The sequence below is a fragment of the Cryptotermes secundus genome, unplaced genomic scaffold (assembly GCF_002891405.2).
Source record: "Cryptotermes secundus unplaced genomic scaffold, Csec_1.0 scaffold508, whole genome shotgun sequence".
NCBI lineage: Eukaryota > Metazoa > Arthropoda > Insecta > Blattodea > Kalotermitidae > Cryptotermes > Cryptotermes secundus.
In genome coordinates, this window is record NW_019733326.1 from 1154074 (window position 1) to 1178921 (window position 24848).

Genomic DNA, 24848 nt, shown 5'->3' on the forward strand with positions numbered 1-24848 from the left:
CGGGACTCGAGAATGACTGCGCTGGCGAAGGCCAGCAGCAACTATAAATGACAGACCCGTCCTCTCATCAGAGAGAGTGCCCCACATCAAGAAACCCGCAAATATCACAGTGATAAAAATCTGGTCGTAAGCCCAAGATTGGTGTTTTATTCCAACACAGACTGGCCGACTGACCGTCGGTCGTAACACAAAGACTCAGGACAAATTCATTTGTAAACACGTGACAACTCGTAAATCAACAAGAGTCGCAATAGAAAGGAGAACCAAAAACTAATTCATCCGTAAAGTGACTCCGCACCAAATCAGGCAAAGTACAAGTCAGAAGCCAGGGGACGACAGTAAAAGATAATCTTCGTTTAAGTCAGTCGTGGTTCAGACAGGAATAGCTCAGATCAGAATTGAGCTGAAGACGCATTGTGAGTTCATGTAACTGTTTGTGATAAGAGTGATTGTAAAAGGAGTTAATAGATCAAATCACCCAATCCAGAACCCCTTAATTTTAATCACGGAACCCCCAACGTGACAATATAAAAATAATTGTGCTTATTTGTGTATATTTTACTTCTAATCAGCCATCTGTTTCTTAACAATAGATATATTAAAAATTTGAGTTTTATAAAATTTTAGTTACCCCAAATTTTTTGGACTGGTGCAAAGCAAGTTGTTGTGTGGGGGATTAATTGCGGGGATCCTGACCCCATCTTGTCAATCAGCCAAACCGGACATCTTTTCTACCCCTCCTTCCGCGGATCCATACGCCTCAAGGGATAAAGGAAAGGCGGGGGAGGGAGGTTAAGGAAGGGCGCAACGCACATGAAGATCATTGAATGTACATGTGTCGTACAAGTTTTCAGTTAAATTTTACATAATACTCCATCCAGCCCATCACTCAACGCGGGGGCGTGTCTGAAATATTTTCTTGGGGGGGAAAAAATAATAAAAACATGTTTTATATATTGTTTGAAAAATCCCGCCAGTACCCAAGTGAATCGATAGGTAGCGCTTTCAGTTGTTGACTCAATGCAAAATGGCGTCACTTAATGTGAAAGGCGAGACATTGTTCAAAATATTTTTAAAATAACTACTGTTTGTGCCAATACTAGCGTATAATTTTTTCTTGCTCTTGTGTTTCAAGACATTAGCTATCAAATGATATACATCAACTACAGTATGTAAGTAAATTTTCTGTGTCTTAATCAGAAGTCCAACTGTCTTCAAGACGTAGCCTATCGAGCTGAAGCCATATTTATGATGTTATCTAAGGACCTGGCTTCATAAGAAATGAAGTGTTTTGTTCTCAGGTTTGTTCTTCTATCGAAGTAAATTCACATTGGTTAGTGTTTACTTCAAGATTAATTTGTATTTCTTTTTCTCGTTCCTGTATTACAGCACCTAGCCTACTTGAAACTTAACAGGGGTAAGCGAGGCCGCGTATGGATTAGGCCAGGCCATGGCAGGTGAGGTAGGCAAGACTTACGAACTAGGCGGCTTGCCTAGGATATTATATGACATCAAGTTCTTCAAACTGTTGGCTTCTGAAACCTGCGGTGCTTTATTTTTGCATGAAAGGTGCATCAGTTTATGATAATTGCGTGTTAAAAACATTCTAACTTGTTAAAGAAAATAAGATTGACCCATTTTCTCCCAAACCTGCAACTGACCATTGGCTTCCACCTAACCATTATGTTTCAGTCACCTCCAAAACCATTCAGAGACTTTTGCTGACTAAATTTTATGTTAATAAAAAGAAATAGGGTTATAGCCAGGGGTTTATGTTTACTGTATACATATTTATTTTTTTTACATATGTCTTATGTTTTTTGTGTGTGAAGTATAACATGTTTATATTATGCATGTTGGGTTTTTAGAATTATTTGAGGAATGTATGTTTATTTTTGTAGGAAGTCAGTAATAGTGTAATTATTGTTTTTTCATTCCTTCATACCTTGGCTAAAGCTCTTGTTACCTCTTTGGATTAGTGGCTTTTTCTCGTAGAATCTATTTACATATACATAATCTACTCCTTCCAAAGACTGGGAATCCTGGCTTAAGCCCTATTTCTTCATTCACAGGTGAAGATGGATTTGGGTGAAAGTTCAGGCTGTCGATCAATGTGCCATCAGTTAAATGGTGTGATTTTTGAAGTATTGCAGTTAAAGTTGTGAGATATCTATGCAAAGAACTGTGGCAAGAAGACATAGTTGTGAATAAACTAGTGAATGCCATTATTCTGCTACTTTGCCTTAATCAAAATGTTGTGAAGAACTGTGAAGGCTGGGACATAGAACTCTCAGTAAAATTTGTTGCACGTAGTTGTCCATTCTTAAAGACTGGCACAGCTAGGTAATGGATCCGGTGGGGCCATGGTCAGCGTACGCCGCTTCTTATAACCGTCTGGCTGGCGCAACGGGCGGTTTCCAGTCCGGGTCTGCAGGAGGGGCGGGTGATTTTGTCACCTCCCATCACCACCTAGCAGCAGCCACGGGGAACTCGGGTCTAGGAAGCCACCAGCCGGGCGGTGGTGTGCCATCCACAACATCTCAGCTGCTACTTCAAGCAGCGCACACCACTGCTAGCTTGGCTGGCCAGCTTGGGATGTCAGCCGCTGGACCTGGCACCACCGCTTCACCTTTTAATCCCGGTGGATTCCTTTCTCCTCCTCCTGTGGGCTATGATGCAGTCTTTTCTCCATTGTTTCACCATGCGAACCCCAAGCCTGCCCACTATCCCTCCACACTGAATGTGAGTCAGCATAGACAAGCCCTGGCACAGGCTCAGGCTGCCGCTACAAAGCAGAGCTCAGTGGAATCAGAACTGTCCAGTTTACGTGAGAACTACAGTACGGCGCATCACCAAAGCCTGGCTGCAACAGGTAGCTCATTCTTCGAACACCAGGCATCATCATCCTCTCCATCTTCATCTCTGGCATGGTCACATCAAGGCAACACGCAACTTCCAAGTCCTTTTGGAATCTTACCACATGAGACTGTTGTGACCTCATCCCCTGGACCAGCAACATCTAAGTCTGGTACATCAGCATATGAAAATACCTTCAATGCTCATTTTGCAGCTGCCCAGAGCCTGAACCATCTGAACTCTCAGCTCACAGCTGCAGCGGAATACAATAAAAGCTCTGGCAGCTATGGTGATAACCCCAGTAAGAAAGCCAGCCGGGCTCAGTCACCACTCGTAACGCCAGTGAAACCAGTGGCATCTGCAGCTTCCAATGTTCCTGCAAGTGGAACCCCATTTTTTCACCAGGCTTCAACAAGCACATCTTTTGCTGGCTCTGAATCACTTACATCACGTGGTGATTGCTCATCTCTTTCTGGGAACTTCTCAGGCAGTAACAAGTCACAGCAGCAACAGCAACAACAAATTTCTTCTGGTTCAGAATTTCCTAGTGGAAGCAAATCCTTTGGTAATAGCCCCTCAAGCTCTCTTCACCACCAGCAGTCATGCATTGTCTCAACTGCTTCTTCTACTGCTGCGTCATCCAAGGATTATCGTATACCCCAGCCTCCCTCACGATCAGCCTCTTCTTCACTTTTCCTAAATGCTGCTTCCACATCGTCTCGGTCATCATCCCAAACTGCTGAAAAACAGTCCTCTAGGAACCAGAACTTCGTCCCTCCAACTAGTAAGGCCTCAGCACATCACACCATTCAAACTAAGGCACAAACTAAAATATATCCTGAGTTAGCATCTTCATCTGAGCATTCTCGTCGGAGTGAGAGCACACTAGAATCTAGTCAATCTTCCCCGATTAGTTTTGCCATGATGGATGCAACTGCTCATCGCCAAGGACTAAATTATTCTGGTAATGCAGCTGCTGGTGGAACATGTTCATCTGGTTCTGGGTCTTCTTCAAAAATGGCCTCCAACCCTCAGCGTAGCAATACAAGTTCAAACCTTCAGCAGTCTCAGTTCCAGCATGTCTTGAATCAGCAGGCTGCTGCAAACTCTTCTTACCATGCTCGCCATTATTCTGGTTCAGTTTCAACAGCAGATTCATCAGAATATCATCATGGTGGCCGATCTAAGGCATCTGGATCCACAGACTCTACATATTCAGAGCGACTACTCGCTTCTAATAATTCTTCTTCCCAAAATGGGCCAGACTGTGGTGTTGTTGTTCCGCGAAGGCCTAGTCCTTTACAGGCCCATTCTCAGGCCAGCCCACTGGGTCATGTTCCCAGTCCGGCTTATCCCATGTACAATAGCCCCATGGCATCTATGTCATCACCTTCACCTCTGCAGCAGCATTCTGAATCAGCTGGGAATCAGTGTCCAAGTGGAGGAGCACCAAGACATAGTAATCCCCCATCACAGCAGCAACAGCAACAGGTTGCTCCTCCCTCTCCTTTGGATGTTACTGTTCCACGACCATCTTCACAAGGAGGACAAGTTGCTTATCCATCGGTCATTACTCGTGCCCTCTCTGGTGAAGGAGGTAATAAATCATATGGTGGTGAAGGAAGGTCTTTTGAACGATCCCAACAGCAGCAGCAGCAACAACAGCAGCAGCAACAGCAGCAACAACAGCAGCAACAACAACAACAACAACAGCAGCAGCAGCAACAACAGCAGCAGCAGCAAGAATTTTCACAGAAACAGCAGAGTTGTTGGGAAACTGGAGACAGTAGACAGCAGGCTCACCATTCTCGAGCAGCAAATAAGTTTCAGACCTCTTCAGGCTATGGAGCAGGAGGAATGGAGATGTCACAGCAAGTACCTGCACAGCAACAACAGCAGCAGGCACAACAGAGAGCTGCATTAGGCATCTCAGAACGGCAGCAAGCATACTTTGACTCAAGTCCAGGACACCAGGTGACACTTCAAGACCTTAGTAGCTGCCGTGGAGACCCAATGAGTATTGTGAAAAATTTGCAGACCTTACAGCAGCAGTCATGTCAACTTCAGGCAAATGCTGAGCAGCCAAAATCTGCACCTGAAGAGCGGCTACAGAGTTCTAAAAGTGGTGGTGGGGGTGGTGGTAGTAGTGGTGGTAGTGGTAGCAGCAGCAGCGGCGGAAAGCGTAGGAAAAGTTCAGAGAAAAGTCATGCAGGTGCTGCAGCTCTCAATGATCTAGCAGGTACTGCAATGGCTGAATATTTCACAGGCCGTGTTCCCCCACCTGCACATCACAATACCAACCAGCAGCAGCAAAATGGCGGGTTTTTTGATTTTGAACGTTGGAACCTCCCACCACCACCGCCCAAGATGTTTGGTGGTGGTCCAGGTGCTTTTGGTTCTCAGTCTCCACTGCATCATGGCGGAAACTTTGTGGGCAGTCCTGCTCATCAGCACCAGTCTCTGATGGTCCCTCATCCCCATCACCACCCTCCACCCCCACTTCCTTATTTTCCAGCATTTCAGTTACACCCTGGGCATCACCCTCATCATCCTCCACATGAGTACCAGCCCTCAGTTGAAATTGCACCGCTTCCCTTTGAGAATACTTCCTCTGGAAACAATTCATTTGCTGCAGGACAAGAAACACGTGATGACCAACCCAAAGTTATTGTGCCCAATATAGAAGAAGAATTGGGTTTCTTAGCAGAGGCAGACGCAGCTCCCACAGCTACTACTACAACTACTACTACAAGTACAACAAACCCTGCTGGTTCAACAGTTGTGTCTCCAATGGAAACAAAGATGCCAGAGAAGAAGTCTTTGCCATCGACAAACCCATCCTCAGGGTTCATGGCTAGCTACATGAAGTTCCTTCAGGGTGAGAGAGATTCGTCACCGCCACCTGCAAATCGTGGAGGGAGAAAAGCTACTTGGTCCAGGGCCAAAGTTTACCAGCCTGAACCTGCCAAGTCTACAGCAACAGCCACAACAGTGGCAACAACTTCTGCTGTCACTACCACTACAGCAACACTGGATTCAGGGACCACTGCATCATCTAATTGTAATGCCACACCTACAACACCTACAAACTCTGTGTCTGCTTCGGAGAAGGCAAAGGAAATTACAACTACGAAGAGCAAAGAAGTTTCCAGCAGGGTGTATGATCCCGAAGATGATCCTAGGTACTTTCCATTACCCAAATCTGATGCCAAGAGGAAAAGTTTTGCTGATTCAGATGGGGATTTTGATTCGAGTGATGGAGAGAAGGAAAAAATAATAGAGAAAGAGAAGCCAAAACCGAAAGAGAAAGAGAAAGAAAAGGAGAAGGAGAAAGAAGAACCTAAACAGGTGACAAAGCCATCCTCAAAGCAATCTAAAGTCTCACAGAAGACAGCTGCTCCACCAGTGGCACCGCAAGTGGAATCTGTTACCAGGAAAACAGTTGAAAGGGCAGAGAAGACAGAAAAAGGGAAGAAAGGCCGCGGAACAAAATCTGGTGGCGGACAGACTGCTAGCAAGAGGAAACATGACCAGGAAGAAGGTTCGTTCATTGATTTTCATTTTAGAAACTGGGACAGGTGGTAACATTTCACTTGCTTGTTCACATTACCATTAAGTTTCCATTTCATTATAACTTGCACAGATTTGCTTGGTAGTTTTAGTTGTCTCTAAATGTTGGGTGCCCTACTGGAAAAATCTTCTGAAGGTTTTGTAAGGTCTAACCAATCTCTTGCATGGTCTCTTACAACCTTGATGATTTATGTAATTTTGAGATACTTTAATAGGGTCATGGTGCAATTTCTTCTTGGAACGAGTTGCAGTCTTGGGGGTGCTACCAGGAATTTGTACATTTTGAGCTTGTGAAGTTCATAAAAGCAAATAGGTCTGTATTTAAAGAGAATATCTTGAATATTATGTATGAATTTTTGCAGTATTATGGTACCTAACTATTAACAACCTTTTTTTGTCCCAAGTAAAATGTAATCTGTGTAAAATAGAATTCTGTGGACAAGAAAGAAACTGTTTATCATTACATTTGCACTTTCAGTTACAATTTTATGTGAAAATAATTTGTTGTAAACTTGACAGTTTGTAGGGATTTACCTAATGAGATTATAGTCTATTTTCATTCAGCCATTGTTTCTTCTGAAACATTGGTATCTTGTGTGTCCAGAAGTGGGATATTTACTTTTGTTCTCAGTTCTTTTAACTGGGAACAGGAATTGTTATTTGTTCTTTCTACAGTTTGCACCAGCGAGATTAAATTTACTTGTTGTAAATATTTTGTATCATAGTTTACTCACTGAATAAAACACAATATATTATGCGATTTTATTGTAGAATTTCTTAGTAATTTCAAATGAAATTGTGTGGTAAAAATCAGTACCCTGGTAGCACCCCTTGAATATTTCTTGACTCTTGGTATGTCTTAGGAAGTCATTTATGTATAACATTCCCAGCATTTCCAGTCTCTCTATTTGTGTTTACAGTATACACATATTTTTATTTGTTGCATTTTATCTCAGGAGATTTCAGTTGCCAGTGTCAAAATGCATTTGGAAAGATTTTTCACATAAAACCCATTATGTGGCTCATATGAATTATAATTTTATGATTGCTGTGATTTTGAGAACACCGGTACATTCCTGATGATCCATGCCCGAATTATCCAGCGTGCAGCCCTCCACAGTGCCTGTTAAGTTCACTTTAGTCTGTCCAACTATCTGTATGCATGAAACAACTGGAGACCCACAGAACACCTGTCCAAGAAATTTAATATTGCAGAATTTTACAAAAAAAAAAAAGCAATCAAGATAGTTTAATTTTCATTTATATCGTTAATTTCTTTAACAGTCACTTTGTATGAAGATTTACATTTGTTTCTCTGGGTCTTAAGCATAAAGTCATGTTTATGTTCAGTACATGTTTTTCATAAGTTATACAGTTTTCAAGTAAGTTTACTAAATCAGACATTGCACATATATTTCTATATTGAGCAGTCCCAAATATCTTGGACTATTTGATTTCCAGTTATTTGTCCATGTTTCCTACTTCATTAGTGTGGATAGTTACAGAGTATACCATGTTTTCACAATGGATGGAATAAAACAAACTAATACGTATTTTACCAAGCAGGTTGGTATAGCAGAAATGTTTGAAACTTGTATTCTGGATGCACCTGGTTAGAATCGTGGACGAAGTTAATGGCTGTCCCTTAATATTGTCAGACTTGAAATAGGCCATGGTCACATCAATCCATATCGTTGCTGCTTGACATTAATGACTATTTTCCTCTTTGATTCAGTGCTGTGTATTCTGTTTCACCAAAACAGCCTTTTTGAACAAGCTAAAATAATCAGTCAGCCATTATTTCGTATCAGGTTCAGGGTTTCTTAGTATGTGATGTTTCACTCATTTAAGGTATCCTCAGTCAGAGCCCCCCCCCCCAGCTTAAAACCTGTCTCTCTCGTGTTAATGTTCCCAGTTATAATATATATAATATAATGAGTTATATATAATGAGTCTCTGTCTCAGTCATATGTATGTAGGTGGTACATTGTTTTCTTTCTTCCCTTTATAAGGGTAATTTTAACCCCCATTTAAGATTTTTCTCAGTAATTTTCAAATTCATTTGCCTTCCTTCAAAACTTAAAGCGTGAATAGTTCTTGGCAAAAGAGAAGCTGAATTGGGGACAGTTGATAATATTTGTAGTTGATGTTGACATGGCAGTGTAGTGGAATCTAACTATCACAAACTGTCTTTGGCAGAAATTAGCTTAGAAGTGCCATTTAGGGTAGATATTTTGGGATGAAACATTAATCTGTTCTGATGTATGTAATGTGAGATTTAGTTCAGTATTTGCAAAGGTATTCAGAGAGTTTGATAGGTAAAGCTGAATTATTGCGTTCTTATAGAAGGTAGTGCAAAATATTCAAGAACTGCAATTGAGAGTAAATAAGATGAACGTAATGGGCCATTCCTGAGTTGCCATTGGTGCATTTTGTCTTTCTGCTCTACTTACAAAGGACGAACATGAAGATTTAGCACATTTTTCTTTGTTAAGGAAAGAGAGAGGCATCAGAGAGCACCTTTGTCATCTTTTGAACCAGTTGATTTTCACAAAATTTTGTGTGAGTGTTATGCCAGAGGAGGCCACTCTCAGTTCTTGATTCTTCCTACAATTTGTAAGAACAATGTGGTGGATGCAAAAGCTTGTGAGGTGGAGGAGCCACATAATGTAGAACCCTGAAATAATGCCTGGTAATATGTAGGTCTTTGAAAAATATGTACATTTTGTTAAGGCAGCCTTTTGTTGAATGGAAAACCAGATGGCATCCCTGTGAAAAATTTCATTTCCTTTCATTTTGACATCATTAATTAAAGGTCTTATTGACCTAGGAATATGAACTTTTTTTGTATGAAGATAGTTGAAGCAGACACTGAATTCTTATGATTGAATGTTGGGTTCAGTCTTGGGCGAGTCACTTCATATGATATTTTTGGTGGGTGAAATGGCAGTGAAGCTGGGGTTTCTCAAAGTTCATTTTCCCCAGTTAATGAGTCATCAGAATGGAAGATCCCCAAGTACCAGAAACGATACCCAACACTAAACTGGAAAGCAGGCATGGAGTCCCAAGTTGAGATGACCTAGAGGCTGACATGAAAACTGTTGGTATTGTGGCATGCCGCCAGAAAGCCGGAATGGTTGAGGAGATCAGAGTTGATTTCCCGGGCAAAGACCAGTATTCCCACGACAGCGGCTAGGAAGCAGAGTGCTACCAATTCCTAACAGTGGAGTTCCCACTATTATATGCAAACTGTTGAAGCAATGTTTCCATAGCAGCGAGCAGAATGAACCTCAGGTTTCTTGTCCACTGAGGTCGGCTTTTTCTCTTCCAGCCAGGCCATCATTTTTGCCTGTTTGGGCCAGCAAACCTTGGGTGGTTTTTGTATTTGCCTCCCCCTTTTCTTTCATGGCCTTCCGCATTTTCAGTATTTGTTCCATGTCTTCAATCTAATCCAATCACTTCTTACAACAGATGTGGTTTGCTTCCTTGTGATCTTGGTCCAATAACTTTTTTCCCCGAATCCGAACCATGTCACTTCTAACACCAGTTGTCTTGTGTTGCCTATGTAACGCGACAGTAATTCACACGGGTTTTGGATTTGGCTACTATGTTCATTGGACACTCACTTTTACACTTACAAATTATTCACAATCACAATTACAGACTACTCTTCTAAGGCCAAATGCAAACTGAACTTGTCTCTTGTTGCAGTTGGACTCTTTATAACTTCCACGCGGACTCAATAAGGAATACCTTGTTGAAGTGTTCGTTCCGGTCACTGCTAGCAAAACGTTGCTTCAACAATTTGTGTGTAACAGTGGAAACTCCACTGTTAGGAATTGCTTGGGTTCTGCTTCTTAGCCTCTGTCATGGGAATGTTGGTCATTGCCTGGGAAATCAACTCTTATCTCATAACCATTCTGGCCACAGTATAAAAAGATGGAGACTGAAAGCTCAGTACAGGACAAGATAGGAAAGAATGGACAATAATTGTAAGGGAGGCTAAGGCTAAACTAATAGGGCCAAGAAGTCAGAGGAAGAAGAAGGAAGTAGAATGATTGCACTTTTGTGCCGTACTCATCTCTCACTGACTCTGAAGCAGCATGTTCCTCAGAAACATCTGTGTCCTACAAGACTACATGGCATCAAAACCCATAAGACCACAATTTGAACAGTCACTTCCATGAAAATGTCAAAACTTCCATATCACATATTGATAGCAAATTCCTACCTATACTAACTGACCTGTGAATGGAAAAAAATATATAGTGTGTCTGGATGCAAGGTATCCAAAATAAAGTCATTATATCTCAGAAATAATTTATTATAGATATTAATAAAATGGAAACTATCAAAGTTTTTTTCTGCATATATTAACTTTCTCAGTAAATATAAATGTGGGCTCCCTTGATGGCACAACAAATATCCAGGCTTGAAGAATGTTTGGTGTTACTGTAGCCACAATGTCCCTTATGTAAACTTTCAGGTGTTGAAGTTGATCTTAACCTAGTAGACAATCTTCTTCACATAACCCCAGAAGAAAAGATCCACTGTGGTTAAATCTGGCGACCTAGGAGGTCAAGCGATTGGTCCACCTCTACCAATTCATATCCCAGCCATCTCTCTGTCCAGGTGATTCCTAACATGGTGGTAAAAGTGTGGCGGCATATGCGAGTAAGCCAAGTATGAAAAAGAAACTTTCAGAGTTTTCCTTTCTGATGATATAAACCGGATACCTGTATGACAATTAGTTTCCCAGATATACATTTTTTATTTTGGATACCTTTCATCCGGACACCCTTCATTAATATTTGGTAATGATCACACATTAAAAATTATTATGCCATCCTTTGATGCGGTTCTGTTGACCAGGACATTTATACAGTATAAATTTATATTTTGTTGCGATGTTTAGGAATGCTTTCTGAAAGATAATCGGCAAAATTGTCTCAGCTGATAAGCCATGTCAGTGTGGAGTTGGTATCTAATATTTCTGAGACTTTGCTTCCATCAGAGGCATTCATGATGGTGGATTTTGCAGTGAATATCCTCCATCTACAGGTGTTCTGTAGGTGATTTGAATGCTTTTGTAACAAGACAGCAACCCCTGATAATGGAGACAGCCATCTTCTCACTTGAGAAGACTTCATTGCATGCTGTCACTGCGAAAGCTTCAGATCGTAGTTGTACCATTGCATTGTACAAGTGCAGCTGATCAATGTATTTTCTGTCCTGTGGTGTTTTAGAGTTGCAAGAAACAGTGCCACTACAAGATGTGGTATGTGCATATGCTGGTAATGTTACTACTATTTCTGTAAACTTGAATCTCCATTTCAAATATTAGTCATGTAGGAGTGCAATTTGACAGTAGTAAACAAACAGGAAAAATGATCAACTGGAAACAGTGCATAGAAATCAAGTGTTTAGTCACTAGCTTCACTATATTGTACTGTATTTGACATGCAGTGTCACCTGTAATTAGGTTCTGGTGAAACTTGTAGTAGAAGTGACAGTGGTTAACAAAATGAGCACGGACCATTGTAACCGACCTTCTTGCTGCACTTTATAAACCAACCTGTGTATTCACATCTACTCTTCTTCTGCTGGGTGTGGTGTGAAGCTCCTGTACTTCTTGATCTCATGGTGTCGGGTTTTCTGAGGGATTCAGGTATATGGATTTAAATGGTTGCCATGCCAATCTGAGAGTAATCTTGTGTAGGCCCAGGGGATAGGAAGTAGACTAGGAAACTGGATTGGTTGATAATATGTGCTGGGGACTAATGCATTGGAAGTGACAATATGAGCAGGGTAGGCAGAAGATTACAAAGAGAGTGGTGTGTTTACTGCAGCTAGCACTCACCCAGATATAACCTATTACGAGCACAAAAGTATATACCACATGCAGGAACAGGTTTATTGGTCTTCCATCCTGATACATTTCTTATGCTTCTTAACATTTCATAATAATAATAATAATTTTGAAATGTCACAAATTTTAGATTCTGGTTATAGAGATTATCTGCAGAAGGTGCTCACCACATGTCTCGACTGATTCTAAAGTGTCTGTGACTCAAGGAGTCAAGGAGAAGGCTTATTGAGAGTCCAACACAAATTTCTGCATTATTTCATATTTACATTTTCATCTAAACATTATCATCATAAACGAGTCCTTGATTTAAGGTTTTTCATTTACAACCTTTTGTGGCAGTTAAAAGCAAACATCCCTTTGGAATAGTAAGTCACATCAGAAATGTCATTTTAATGTATCTTAACGGCCCTGTTCTTATGCTAATATGAATGGATGTATCATATTTCTTCACCCAACCACTTTTATATTTGAAACAGTGGAATTTTGTGGTGATGGTGTGGCTGTAGATTGTCTTCTTTCTTCCCTTTCTTATACATACCAAAAAGTTACCTATGAGCTAAGTAAGCCGAGCAAGAAACTGAAATAGAAGATGAAACATTGGGCTCTCCGAACTACATGGTTTAATGCAGGTTGTATTCTTCATAGTAACTGTTGTGAGAACTTCAGATGCAACCTGAGTGCTATTAAGACTCCAAAAATATTACTTCCAGATACTTTTTACATATCTCTTATCTCATTGTTCAGAGCCAATCTCAATTTTCGTAGTCTTATACGTAGTTTTAGTCTCCATTTCTGATACCCTTCAGTGAGTGTTCTCATCACATAGCAGGTTATGAAGAGCCGGGGTAGTGCAATCTGTATTGTGACTGGCTGGGTACCTGGGGTTCCTTCCCTTGGGGTAAGCAGCTGGGGTATGAAAGTGACCACTCACCTCCAACTAGTGCCGAGGTTAAGAAAATTTGGATCTATACATCCACTCCCCCATACGTTCATGACATAGTGCTTAATTAAGCACAGGGACAACTTTACCTCTCTCAGCTGGTATGATCAGGGTACTTGTTAGTGTAGTTGGTTGAGGAACTATGCTACAAACTGGATGGTTGCGGGTTCAATTCCCAGTGGGTCATTGGATTTTTCAATTGACCAAATCCTTCCAGTGGCACTATGTCCCTGGGTTCAACTCAGCCTCTAACAAATGAATACTGGGAATCTTCTTGTGGGTAAAGGGCGGCCAGTATGTAAGGCTGGCAACCTCACTAATTTAGTAGTATATAGGAAGTGCTGATGGAAATAAATAAAAATATATCACTGCAGCAATTGTTTCCTCTGTCAGAAGCTAAATCTAGGGTCTCCTTTATCCAGCTGAAGCCATTCTTGGATATATTATTGCATGGTATGAGTCTCTCCAGCTGCCCTCAACACAATTTGAAAGTCCTCTGGCTCTAATCCATCTTGCTTCTAAATGCCATCTGTCTTTTAAAGTATGTACTGAACTGTGAAGAATTTTTTGTTGTTCAAATTTTGATCCAGATTAACTATAGCTGGATTAACAAGGGTTTACTGTATTTTATATTTCTAATGTGTCTGTAACTGTTGGGAGTGTGGTTGATTCTGTACTGTTACTCAAAATTTAGCATATTCTTCAGACTGGGGTGTTTGAATATCATGAAGTGTTTGTAGGTTACACAGGGAAGATGTTTGGGATTTATCAGTTGTAGAAGTGACAAAGTACAGTTCTGTTGTTGTAGAGCTGTGAGAGGTAGGTTTACTCATGAGGCTGTGAGTGGTTCATTTTAGTACAGAAAACTGAAGACTGTACAGGTCAGTTTAGTGGTAATGTATTTTGGGATGTGCTAGGTTTAAATCTAGGCTAGAACACTGTCTAGTCTGATGTTTTTCATAAGTTTCTTCAGTCTCCTTAGGCAAATGCCAAGTTAGTTCCTCAGTCTGACCATGATTGCTCCCTTCCAAATTCATTATGCATCAGCTGTCCTCCTATTTGATGCTGTATGGCCTGTGGTACTGTGGGCTCCATTAAATAACCCACAAAAATATGGGAAGCTGAACAGGTATTGCCAATTGGAAACTGACTTTTAATAAAGAGGAGACCTAAGCCACAGCTATGAAAGTAGTGTTTGTTACTGATGTGATGTCGTATAGGGTTGGTTATGCTACATCATTATTATAATTGTACATGATGAACCGAAGGTGAAGATCATGTGAGAAGGATAGCTAAGGAGATATAACACATATTCATTTATTATGTACATAGCATTTTTCTGGTAGAAGTGTGTGCTAAACTTGGGTGGGAAGATATTTTTGAACAAGTACAATGAATGAGCATTTGTATGAAGTCTGTGATGAGTGATGTGTGAATATGTTACTTCCAAAAGTATTATTATTAGAACAAGAACATTATCAGTAATATGCATACCCACACTGGGACATCTCAGTCAGTATAATGATGGGCTACAGCCTGAATTGCCAGTGTTTGATTCGTGGAAGGGACAAGAGTTTTTTTCTTCTCAGCAGCATTCAGACTACCACTGAGGCTCACCCAGACTTGTGCAGTGGAGACTAGGGCTCTTTCCCTGGGTTAAAGTGGTCAGGTTGTGAAGCTTATCACTCACCTCCATTTAGTGCCAAGGTTAAGAATGGTGGAGCTATACCTCCACTCCCTATGTGTTATCATGGCATCTTGCTTAATTGGTTAAAAACAGGGACAACTTTGTATTTATTTATACAGACTAGGATTTATTCTAATGGGATGACCCATAAACTATATTTGAAACAACTTTTAGAGGGAGGTATTGTCAGGTAGTGATATCGATTGTATCTCCATTAGAAAGTTACGAAATTCAGTTCAGCCTGTAATGGGAACCAGTATCACCATGCTGTGGTTCTTGTTGAACACACAGGACTTTCTATTCCATAAGGTTGTGTATTCAGGGTATGACTTATCCTTTGAGATGTGTTGAACAGTCATGGGATTGATCATATTTCAGTTGATAAAGGTGTTTAGTTATGACTGGTGCACAGTCGTATACAAGGGCTCACGTACTGCAGTGTGATCATGTGATAGCTACCTAAAACTTGAGTCATTAGAACAGTAGAGACAGATACAACCAATTGTCACATGGATGCCTTACATGGACACCGTTTGTTCTGGCATGTGACCCGTATGTGGCATTTTGACACAAAAAGTAACTTGATCGGTAAATGTGCAATACAATAGCAGGGGCTAAGGAGCATGATTGGCTGGCACATAATGTGTTATCTTGCTTCACAGTAGCTGCTAAGCTTTGCTGCTCTAAGGGCAATGTTGAAGGTACATCGAGTTTTGCATGGGCATGTGCATGTTGGTTTACTGAGTCTGCTGCTAGTTAGCTGAGTTGATGTCAGGAGTGTCTGTCTTCTCCTGTGTGAGTGGCCAAACGATTTTCAGGTAGCTCTTAGTTGACGGCACTGTATTGATCACTGTTGTAACACTTTCACTGCCAACAGTGACTTATCATGTTGCAACTGATTGTTTAAATGTTGTTTCCTCCAATGAGTGCCTTCATATTGTTACAAAATGGGTGTAGATTATGAGTTCTAGGAAATTGAAATGTATCTGCTCTTTGTTGTTGGTTAGTTTATGATGATGCCAGTGTGACAAGAGTATATAGCGTTGAATGGTAAGTGACAGATTAATGATGAATTAGAAGAAAGGATTTTGAAGGAAGAAATCTTGGCCTTATTGAGGTACCATCCTGCAGTTGTCTGGAGAGATTAGGGAAGCCATGAAATGCTTCATCAGGACAGCCAATATCCTGGCCTAGATAGAAATAGAACACTTCTTTAATACAAGAGTAGTGTGTTACCACTAGTCCAACCTGTTCAGTAAAATATGTATTGTTTTTATAGTTTGTAGTGGCATTTATCCAATAGAAAATGCTAGGCTTTTAGAAAGGCTTGTGACAGTTTGTTTAACCATTGTTTTACTTGAGGTTATAGATGAAATTTTAAACATCCAGCAGTTGGTACATTACGAGAAAGACTTCATCTCAAAAATGAACAGAGCAAGTAGTAACCATTCAGTAGTTATTTAACACATTGAGCACTGTAGAAGTAACAGAGAATCTTGAATATGGATTTCTGGAGAATATAGTAGATGATGGTGTGGAAAGTAATGAAGCTAACACTGATAACCAATGGGAAAATGTATGATGAAAAGAGAGCCTTGGAATATCACTAAAATTTTTTTCAGTATCCGTAATTTGGTGAATAATGTTTTAGATTTGTAGAACAAATAAAACAGGTTAATATGCAGAGGCTGTAGCATTGTGGTATCATAAATGGACATGTGTATTTGTGTATGTGTCATAGGTCCAACTCCATTGATATTTTTCTTCTTCCTCTACATCAAGTATTAGGCCTCAAGGCCTGTTGTGGCTTCTCAAGTTTGGTCCTGCCATCTTTTTCTGGGTCATGCGTGGCCTCTTGTTCCTTGAAGGTGATAGTTCATTATTTGTCTGGGAATTCTGTTTTCAGTCTTTCATTGTATGTATTTTTTCTATTTGTCTGAATTTATTGTCATTTAAACTTTTAATGTGTAGTTTATTCATAATATCAGCATTTGTCTTATTTTGTTTTGTTGTTCCATTAACTGATCTAAAGAATTGCATCTCAGTAGCATGCAATCTACTTTTATTCCTGGATATCATGACCCATTTTCCACAGCAGTTGCTCCAGAGAAGGAATGGCCAATTGGATATACGTATTTTTAGTGAGCCAGATCAAAAATCTGGACGTGTATGTGTGGGAGGGGGTACAGGATATGACATGGGATTTAGGTGTGGAAACGTCTTAAAATGTGTCCATTAAGCATGCCAAAAAAATAGATGGGAGCATATTAAACTGGATTCTACGAAGGTTAAGTTTTCAGAATATGAGCAGAATTGAACTGGCTAAGGATTATATTGTATGGTAAACTTTAATTAATTTGACGGAAAAGCAGTTTTATTCTTGCATTATCTTTAGGAGAAAAGTTCGCTGCTTGAGATAGGCTGCTACTTTTCTAGGCTGTTCTTTTCTCCTTGTTTTTTTTTTCTGCAGTCTCTGCTCTTTCCTTTTCTGTTTTTTGTCTTCTCTGAAACAGTGATATAGACTTTAATCTGTATAAAAGAGTGATATTTGGTAGTTTTAAAATATATTTATATGTACCATCTAGATTCATATACATGTTTTAATGCATTATGTGTACATACATGTGTGTTTGTGTTAATTTTGTATTAGTAATTTGGTAAAAGTTTCATGTAATGTATTTTCATAATCTGCTTCAGCAGTGGATCCACTGTTTCTTCCACCGAGAAGGGAAACTTCACGGCGGAAAGCCAAAGAGAAAACGAGCATGAAGCAGTTACTTGACCGACAAGAGAATTTGGATGAAGATTTTGATGCAGATGAGCCAGAGTTTGTAGACTCTGATTCAGACCCAGCATGGACTCCCGCAGCAAAGGTAACGTGTAACATGTTTGTTTTGTTTCATAAATACACCACTGTCCAAAAAGTATCTGACTTTATTTTTTGCTACTGCAAGTATTGGCCAAAGAGGTGGGAAAACTGAGCGTAGTGGTAGAAGGGGCTTTCATGTGCATGCGTGATTTTTTGTTGACTCGCAACAGTGCTGGATGCATCTGTGGCTGCCGGATAGCGAAGTGGTGTAACACATGTTCACTGCATTCTCATTTTGCTCAAGATGACAGAACGCTTGGAGCAGCGATACTGCGTCAAGTTTTGTCAGAAACTTGGGGATACCCAAGTGGAAACAATCCTCAAAAATCAGGAAGCTTTTGGCGATGATGCAATGGGGCTCACTGAAATTAAAGATTGGTTCAACCGCTTTAAAGATAACTGTATGTCGGCGGACAGTGACCAGCATTCTGGGAGACCGTCAACGAGCCAAAATGCTGTTTCTGGCTGTTCACGAGATTGAGGACACTGCTAAAAGGCTCCCTTTTTGACAGCCATGAGGACATCATATAGAACGTGACCGCAGCTGCACACCATTCCAAAAGAAGTGTTCCAGAATTGCTTCCAGCAATGGAAGGACCGCTGGGCTAAGTGTTGTGGAGTCACAAGGGGCCTACTTTGAAGGGGATTAGGTATTGTAAACACCCAGATACAGAACTTTGTTTTCCCAGCCCAAGGTAGANTGTCAACGAGCCGAAATGCTGTTTCTGGCTGTTCATGAGATTGAGGACACTGCTAAAAGGCTCCCTTTTTGACAACGTGACCGCAGCTGCACACCATTCCAAAAGAAGCCTTCCAGAATTGCTTCCAGCAATGGAAGGACCGCTGGGCTAAGTGTTGTGGAGTCACAAGGGCTTACTTTGAAGGGGATTAGGTATTGTAAACACCCAGATACAGAACTTTGTTTTCCCAGCCCAAGGTAGATACTTTTTGGACAGAGTTGTAGATGTGTATTCTCTACACTGACTGAGGTAATGAAGTTTTAAGGTGCTGTCACAGATGTTTTTTCAGTCACCTTTTTGTGGACATTCTGAGCTACAGGAAGATTGTGTGAGAATCTTCAGCTAATCTTGGCCATCAAGTCGACTTCGCTATGTATTTGTACCCACAGGACAAGCAGCAAGTCCGTAGGCCCACAGGTCACAAATTAAACTCACCCAGATCACTCAGAAATATAAAGAGCTTGATACTTGAAGCCTCAGTAGAAATATGTCATGAACTATCTCTAATTTTTTACATGAATATTTTATTTGAACACTTGTTTTTATTATGTTGGCAACTCTCAAATACTGAAATATAATGTTAGAGATGGCAACATCGTAGTAAACAATTTAAGAACTAGGTTATTTCTTGTTACCTAAGTGATGTTTACTGTTATGTGTTACTATGGTTATAAGTTTGTATGTATATAAGGCATACTTCTGTGTCAAATTTCTGAGTCTTAATAAAGCAGGAGTAGAGTGAACACTGATTCTTACTTATCATTCGATCTATGGGAAACTGAAAATAACCGTTTTAATGTGTAACTCTCATAAGACATTTTGACACAGAGAAAAATGTTATTGACTAAATGTTTAGTACAGTAGCAGATTTTTAAGATCACACTTGACAGGCACATGATGCAGGTGATTGCTTTATGGAAGTTGAGTTGTTATTGGTTGATGCTGAAGAGAAATTCTGATGTGCCTTTGGCCTGGCATCTCCATCATGAGTCTGAAAATATGCATTAAAGTTGACACAAATAGTATGTGTGTCTCCTTCCCAGCCCAGCCAGATGAATGCATCAGACGCTCAGATAATCTTCCTACATATATTAATTATGTATATACTCATACATGCTCCTTCTGAGGAAGATGACAGACCCTATTTACATGTACAGAACTATAAGGCTTAATTTGGATGTTATCCATCGTCTAGTACAGGGTGGGGCGCAGAAACTTCCTTTTTTGAAGGCGAATAAAAGAAAAATTATTGCTGATAGACAAAATTTATGTTTAGCTAATGAAAGAACATACTTTAAAGTTTTAAATCATGTAGTTTTAAACAAAATATGAAGGTGGTGGCCACTGTTCTCTATGCACTGATGCAACCGTTTTCTGAAGTTCCCCTCTGCACCGGAATTTGGGCTACTTCCTGCCGAATAACATTCTTCAGCTGAAGCAGGTTTGTGGGGTGATGTTTAAAAACCTCTGACTTGAGGTATCCCCATAAAAAAATCACAGGGTATTAGAGTAGGTGAGTATGCTGCCCACGGGATGTCACCTCGAAGTGAGATGAGCCATCTGGGGAACTTTGTCCTCAAAACTGTCATCAAAGCTCGGGCTGTGTGGGATGTGGCACCACCCTGTTGGAACCAGACATTTCCTAGATGCATTTCTTCAAGAGCTGGTTCGAAAAAGATCTCAAACTCAACTGTCGAACTGCCTCCACGTTTTCTGGCATCGTAACAGTCTGTTGTTGTCCTGATGATTTTTTCACCACACTCCCAGTTGTCCTAAAGTTCTTTACCCACAAAACATTTGATTCCCGGTCAGGAACCAGACCTCTGGGGTTAATTTCGAAGTGATTATGGAACGCATGCTGCACCGCCACGTAGAAATGGTTGTTTGAAAAACAGGCTTCGACAGCAAATGCATGCTGCTCACTCGTCCACCTCATGTTTCCTACTGAGGGGTATTAGACAGAAACTTCCTCGACTGCTGCGTTCGCTGAGCCTATCCCCACTTTTCTGCGACCTCCCCTCCCTTCACAATGCGTCTTCACAAAAAGGAAGTTTCTGGGTCCCACCCTATATATATAAGACAGAAACCACCACCTGAGGATGGAGACAGATCCAGTTTCCGAAATGTTATGGTTTTTTGACTTACATATACCAGACAATGGATGAAGTCCATAATAAGCCTTATATTTCTGTACAGCATACACCGTCAGAATCCTTTCAAGTCTACCTATTAACATTTTTGATACTGCTAATAATGTTTGGTGTGTAACTGTTTATTCAAGTGTTTGAGGACACCTTATCATCTGCATTGTTTATGTAGAATCAGATGGTGGTTTAATGAACTGGTATTTACATTTACTCAGAAGTTTGTTATTTGTTATATTTCAGGTAATCTGTTTTCTTTTGAAACCTGCATTAACATCCTGTAAGACTAGTGATGCCAGTCCCATTATCTGTTGAAAGCACAATGGCAAGAAAAATTGTCATCACCCCTCTTCATGACCAACATACCTCACAAGAAAGTTACAGTCACCTTTTTTTCTCTATCACATGGTTGCCCTCTATTGGATAGCACCCCAGACTTTGATTCATCCGGTCATGGCTGCACCTCCCACTCACCACCCACTGCCAGATCTGTACAGAGGGTTCAAAAATCACCCCTAAGGACATAAACCATGAAGATAGTAATGGCATGATTTGCCAGAACATTGGAAAACCTTCAGCGTTCCGTGTGGTGCATTTGTGAAAGCCAAAAGCTGTACATATAATATTTGATCCTACATGCACAGAAAATATGATTTTCCTGTAGTATAGTTTATTGTATTTATGTAAATCTTTAAGCCGATTAGATTGGTTTGCATGCTTGGATTACAGCTGGCACAGCTGAAGCGGTCAGCTCAGTGTTAATCACTCAGTAGAGAGCATTTCTGCCAGTAGAATGCATCAGGTGTTACATAACGTCATTTAAAGCAGAGACTAGGATTTCATGGCGTTTACATCTGTGGTCATTTGAAGGTTGTTTGGAATACTGTGGGTTAGTAAGAACAGTGGAATTAACCCCCCCCCCAGAGCAGCTCTGTTGTGGTTTGACTGTCAGATGATTAATAATGCTTTATATTATTGTCACGTGTCTTGAGNTGATATGGTCGTTATGTGGGATGAATTGGAAATAATCTGTAATAACTTTCTGCTCTTTTGTTTTTGAATTTTAGTGTTGGTGCTCTCTCTCATTTTAGAACTTGGTTTCCATTACAAAAATAAGTGCACGAAAGAAGTAACTATGTCCGATCTTCGTATGTGATTGTAATATGCATACAAATTTTAATCCAGACGTGAGCAGCGATTAGCTTCTCAGGGAAAACTCTGCTCCGAGGAATTAGTTAATTATAATTTGTCACTGTAAAGCAAAGTTGTCCCTGTGCATAAATTTCAGTAATAACTCTTATTTCCGCATTAACTCCATACAGTTAATTTTTCTCCTGAATAATGTCGAATGCAACAGAAGAGTAAAACCTTTCCCAGTCATTGTATTCATGATGTACAACTTGCTCTCATAATACTAGTATATTGTACTAACCTTAAGAATTCCAAGGCTTCAGAATAAACAGTTCCTCTGTCTAGCTACAGTTTCCAGAGATAACCTCTCCATTGAGCCACTCTTGTGGCATGCGGTATTGCAGTTGGTTGTGGCACTATGCTACAGACTGGAATATCGCAGGGTTGTTTCCGAAAGAGGTCATTGGTTTTTTCATCTGACCTAATCCTTCTAGCTGCATTATGGCCCTAGGGTTGACAACTTAGCCTGTAACAGAAATGAGTACCAGGAATCTTACTGGGGGTAAAGGGCAGCTGGTCAGCGCATAAGGCTGACAATCTCACCACTATCTGTGGGCAGACTGTCTAGAAAATGTGGGAACCTCAGTGTCTCACAACCCTATGGGCTTCCTCAGCCTGTCACAGGGATAGCTTTATCTTTTTTTTATTGATCCATTCATATATGCATCAAATTACAATTTCATTGAATATGCATGCAGTCAACATTGGAAATTTATTTTTACCAATTCACTGCTGCCTGGTGTCCAGTCTCGTAACTCTTTGATACGCAGCCGCACATTATTCTGAATCTTCCAAAGTCTTAACATGTGGGCGTAACCCACAAAATAATTTACATTTCTAGTGCCCAAAGATGACTCCTCCATTAATCACTCTTATACATGACATTATGATTTCACTGAACATATACAATGTCAGCAATGGTAATTTGTTTTGGCATATGTCAAGATTGCAGTGCTGCCTGGCAGACAATCCCAAGACAATCTTGGGCCACCCCAGCAAGCTGTAGACTTTTATATGTAGCTGACACATGGGGAAAGTCCAGGGTTTAAACTTAAAGGCTTTTCCATGTGCAGGATTCATCTGATGAAGATGGTGCCGGTCGTAGGCGCGGAAGTCGTCGTACTCGTCCACTTGTTAGTCGGAAGAAATCTCGCCTGCTGTCGTCATCTAGCAGTACCACAGGTGGCCATGATGAGGATGGCTACAGCAGTAGTGAGAGTGTAGATACTCCAGCACAGCCCCCTCCAAGTAAAAAGCATCATGCTAATCACAGGAGTGGAAGTGCAGGAAGTGGTAAAGCTGGAAATGTGACTGGTAGTTCCAAGTCTGGAAGTGCAGCTGGTGGTGCCAAGACTGGAAATGGTGGTGGTTCAAAGTCTGGAAGTGGCACTGGAAATTCCAAATCAGGAGGACCTGTGGGCGCAAAGTCAGGGGGCAGTGGAAATAATGGAAGTTCCAAGTCTGTTGGTGGTGGTGGGGGTAGCAGAGGTAGACCACGTATTTCCAGCATTACAGCACCATCTCCTAACTCCACGCCATTATTGCATCAGTCAGCTACAGCGGAGGAGACAACATCATCTGGAAACACTGGGGGAGATTCTGGTGACAATATTCCCTTTAAGGTATGTTGAGAGTTGTCTTTTCTGTTTTGTATATTTTCCAAACTTGGATTCAGTTCAGTTTTTTTTTTTTGGCTGCTTTTTAGCAGTGCTGCATATTGGTGAAGATTACTCATGCTTATATTTTAACAGACAGGTTTTGTATTTGTGTGGAAAATATTAAGCACAGTGTAAAATTGTAGACGTTTTTAAGAGAACTGTGTATGTTTGTGTGAAGTCATTTCTGAAGGTTCTGTCTGCTATGCTGCACTTGGGATTACAGGTGTCTCATTTCCTACAAGTTTTCACTACAGTGAAATATATTAATCTGCAACTATTTTTCAAAGTTAATTTTTGCCACAATGAACAAATTAACGTTTGTAAGAAGATTTCAGTGAAGGCAGAGAAATGCATATACAATACTGAAGGGGGGGATATAGACATCCCAGCCATGTGCATCTCTCCTCTTCTCTGTCTGTTCACCTCTTTGTTTTAATACAGAGTCAGCTGTTTTCTTCATGCTTATATTTTATCCATAAATATCCATGTTGTTTATGCCAGCATTGCTCCCAGACAAGTGAAGGTGGTTGTAGGAGGTGTTTGTAGGCCAAAGGAAGTAAGGGAGGCAATAAGTTTGTCTGCAAGCTGCATTGTTTCCTCAGTTCCATTTGCAAAAGTAAATATTATAAACAAGTAATACTATACTTGTGGGGGCATGCGGTAGCGTAGTTGGTTGAGGCACTATGCTACGAGCCAGAAGGTCGCAGGATTGAATTCCGAAGAGGTCATTGGATTTTTTCAATTTACCAAATTCTTCCAGCCACTTTGTGGCCCTGGGGTTGACTCAGCCTCTAACAGAAATGAGTACCAGGAATCTTCCTGGGGGTAAAGGGCGGCCGGCACGTAGGACTGACAACCTTACTGCCATCTATGAGCCGATTGTCTGAAAATGTGGGAACCTCAACATCTGACAACCCTATGGGCCTCCGAGGCCTGTCACAGGGATATCTTTACTTTACTTTACTTTACTTTACTTTACTTTTATTGTTATACTTATTATCATTCTTATTTTTGGAAGAAACATATGTTAATATTGGTGGATTCTTCTGGCACTCTTAAGCAAGTCAGCAAATGTTGCATATAAAGTAAGGGGTACATAATTTTTGATTTACAAATTTTCGCCTTATGAAGAGTCTTGTGCTACATAAATTGAGGGGTACCTGTACTGAGTTTTTGGACTTTTCCCATGGTCTGTTATTTCAAGAGAACATATTCTTTTGGAAATGGGATTGGTTTTCCTCTTCAAGTGAAATATGAGGATCCTTGAACTCATTTGGGCCTGTTGGAAAGAGCTAATTTCTGTGAATGTATCTTGTGATTGATG

At 40.6% G+C, this 24848-nt stretch overlaps 1 protein-coding gene across 11 annotated transcripts in view; it reads left to right on the top strand.

Annotated features, from left to right (window-relative positions):
- The first annotated feature begins 1026 nt into the window (after positions 1 to 1026).
- Positions 1027 to 24848, top strand: part of LOC111867990 (protein split ends) — a 67405-nt gene continuing 43583 nt past the window's right edge. For 5 of the 11 annotated variants that reach the window (XM_023858290.2, XM_023858297.2, XM_023858300.2 and 2 more), the window contains exons 1-5: positions 1027 to 1172; positions 1390 to 1462; positions 2073 to 6397; positions 17620 to 17795; positions 22940 to 23488. In XM_023858290.2, the coding sequence (XP_023714058.1) occupies positions 2347 to 6397; positions 17620 to 17795; positions 22940 to 23488 (4776 nt within the window). In that variant the 5' untranslated portion in view covers positions 1027 to 1172; positions 1390 to 1462; positions 2073 to 2346. The other 6 variants (XM_023858296.2, XM_023858292.2, XM_023858293.1 and 3 more) reach the window with 6 other exon arrangements.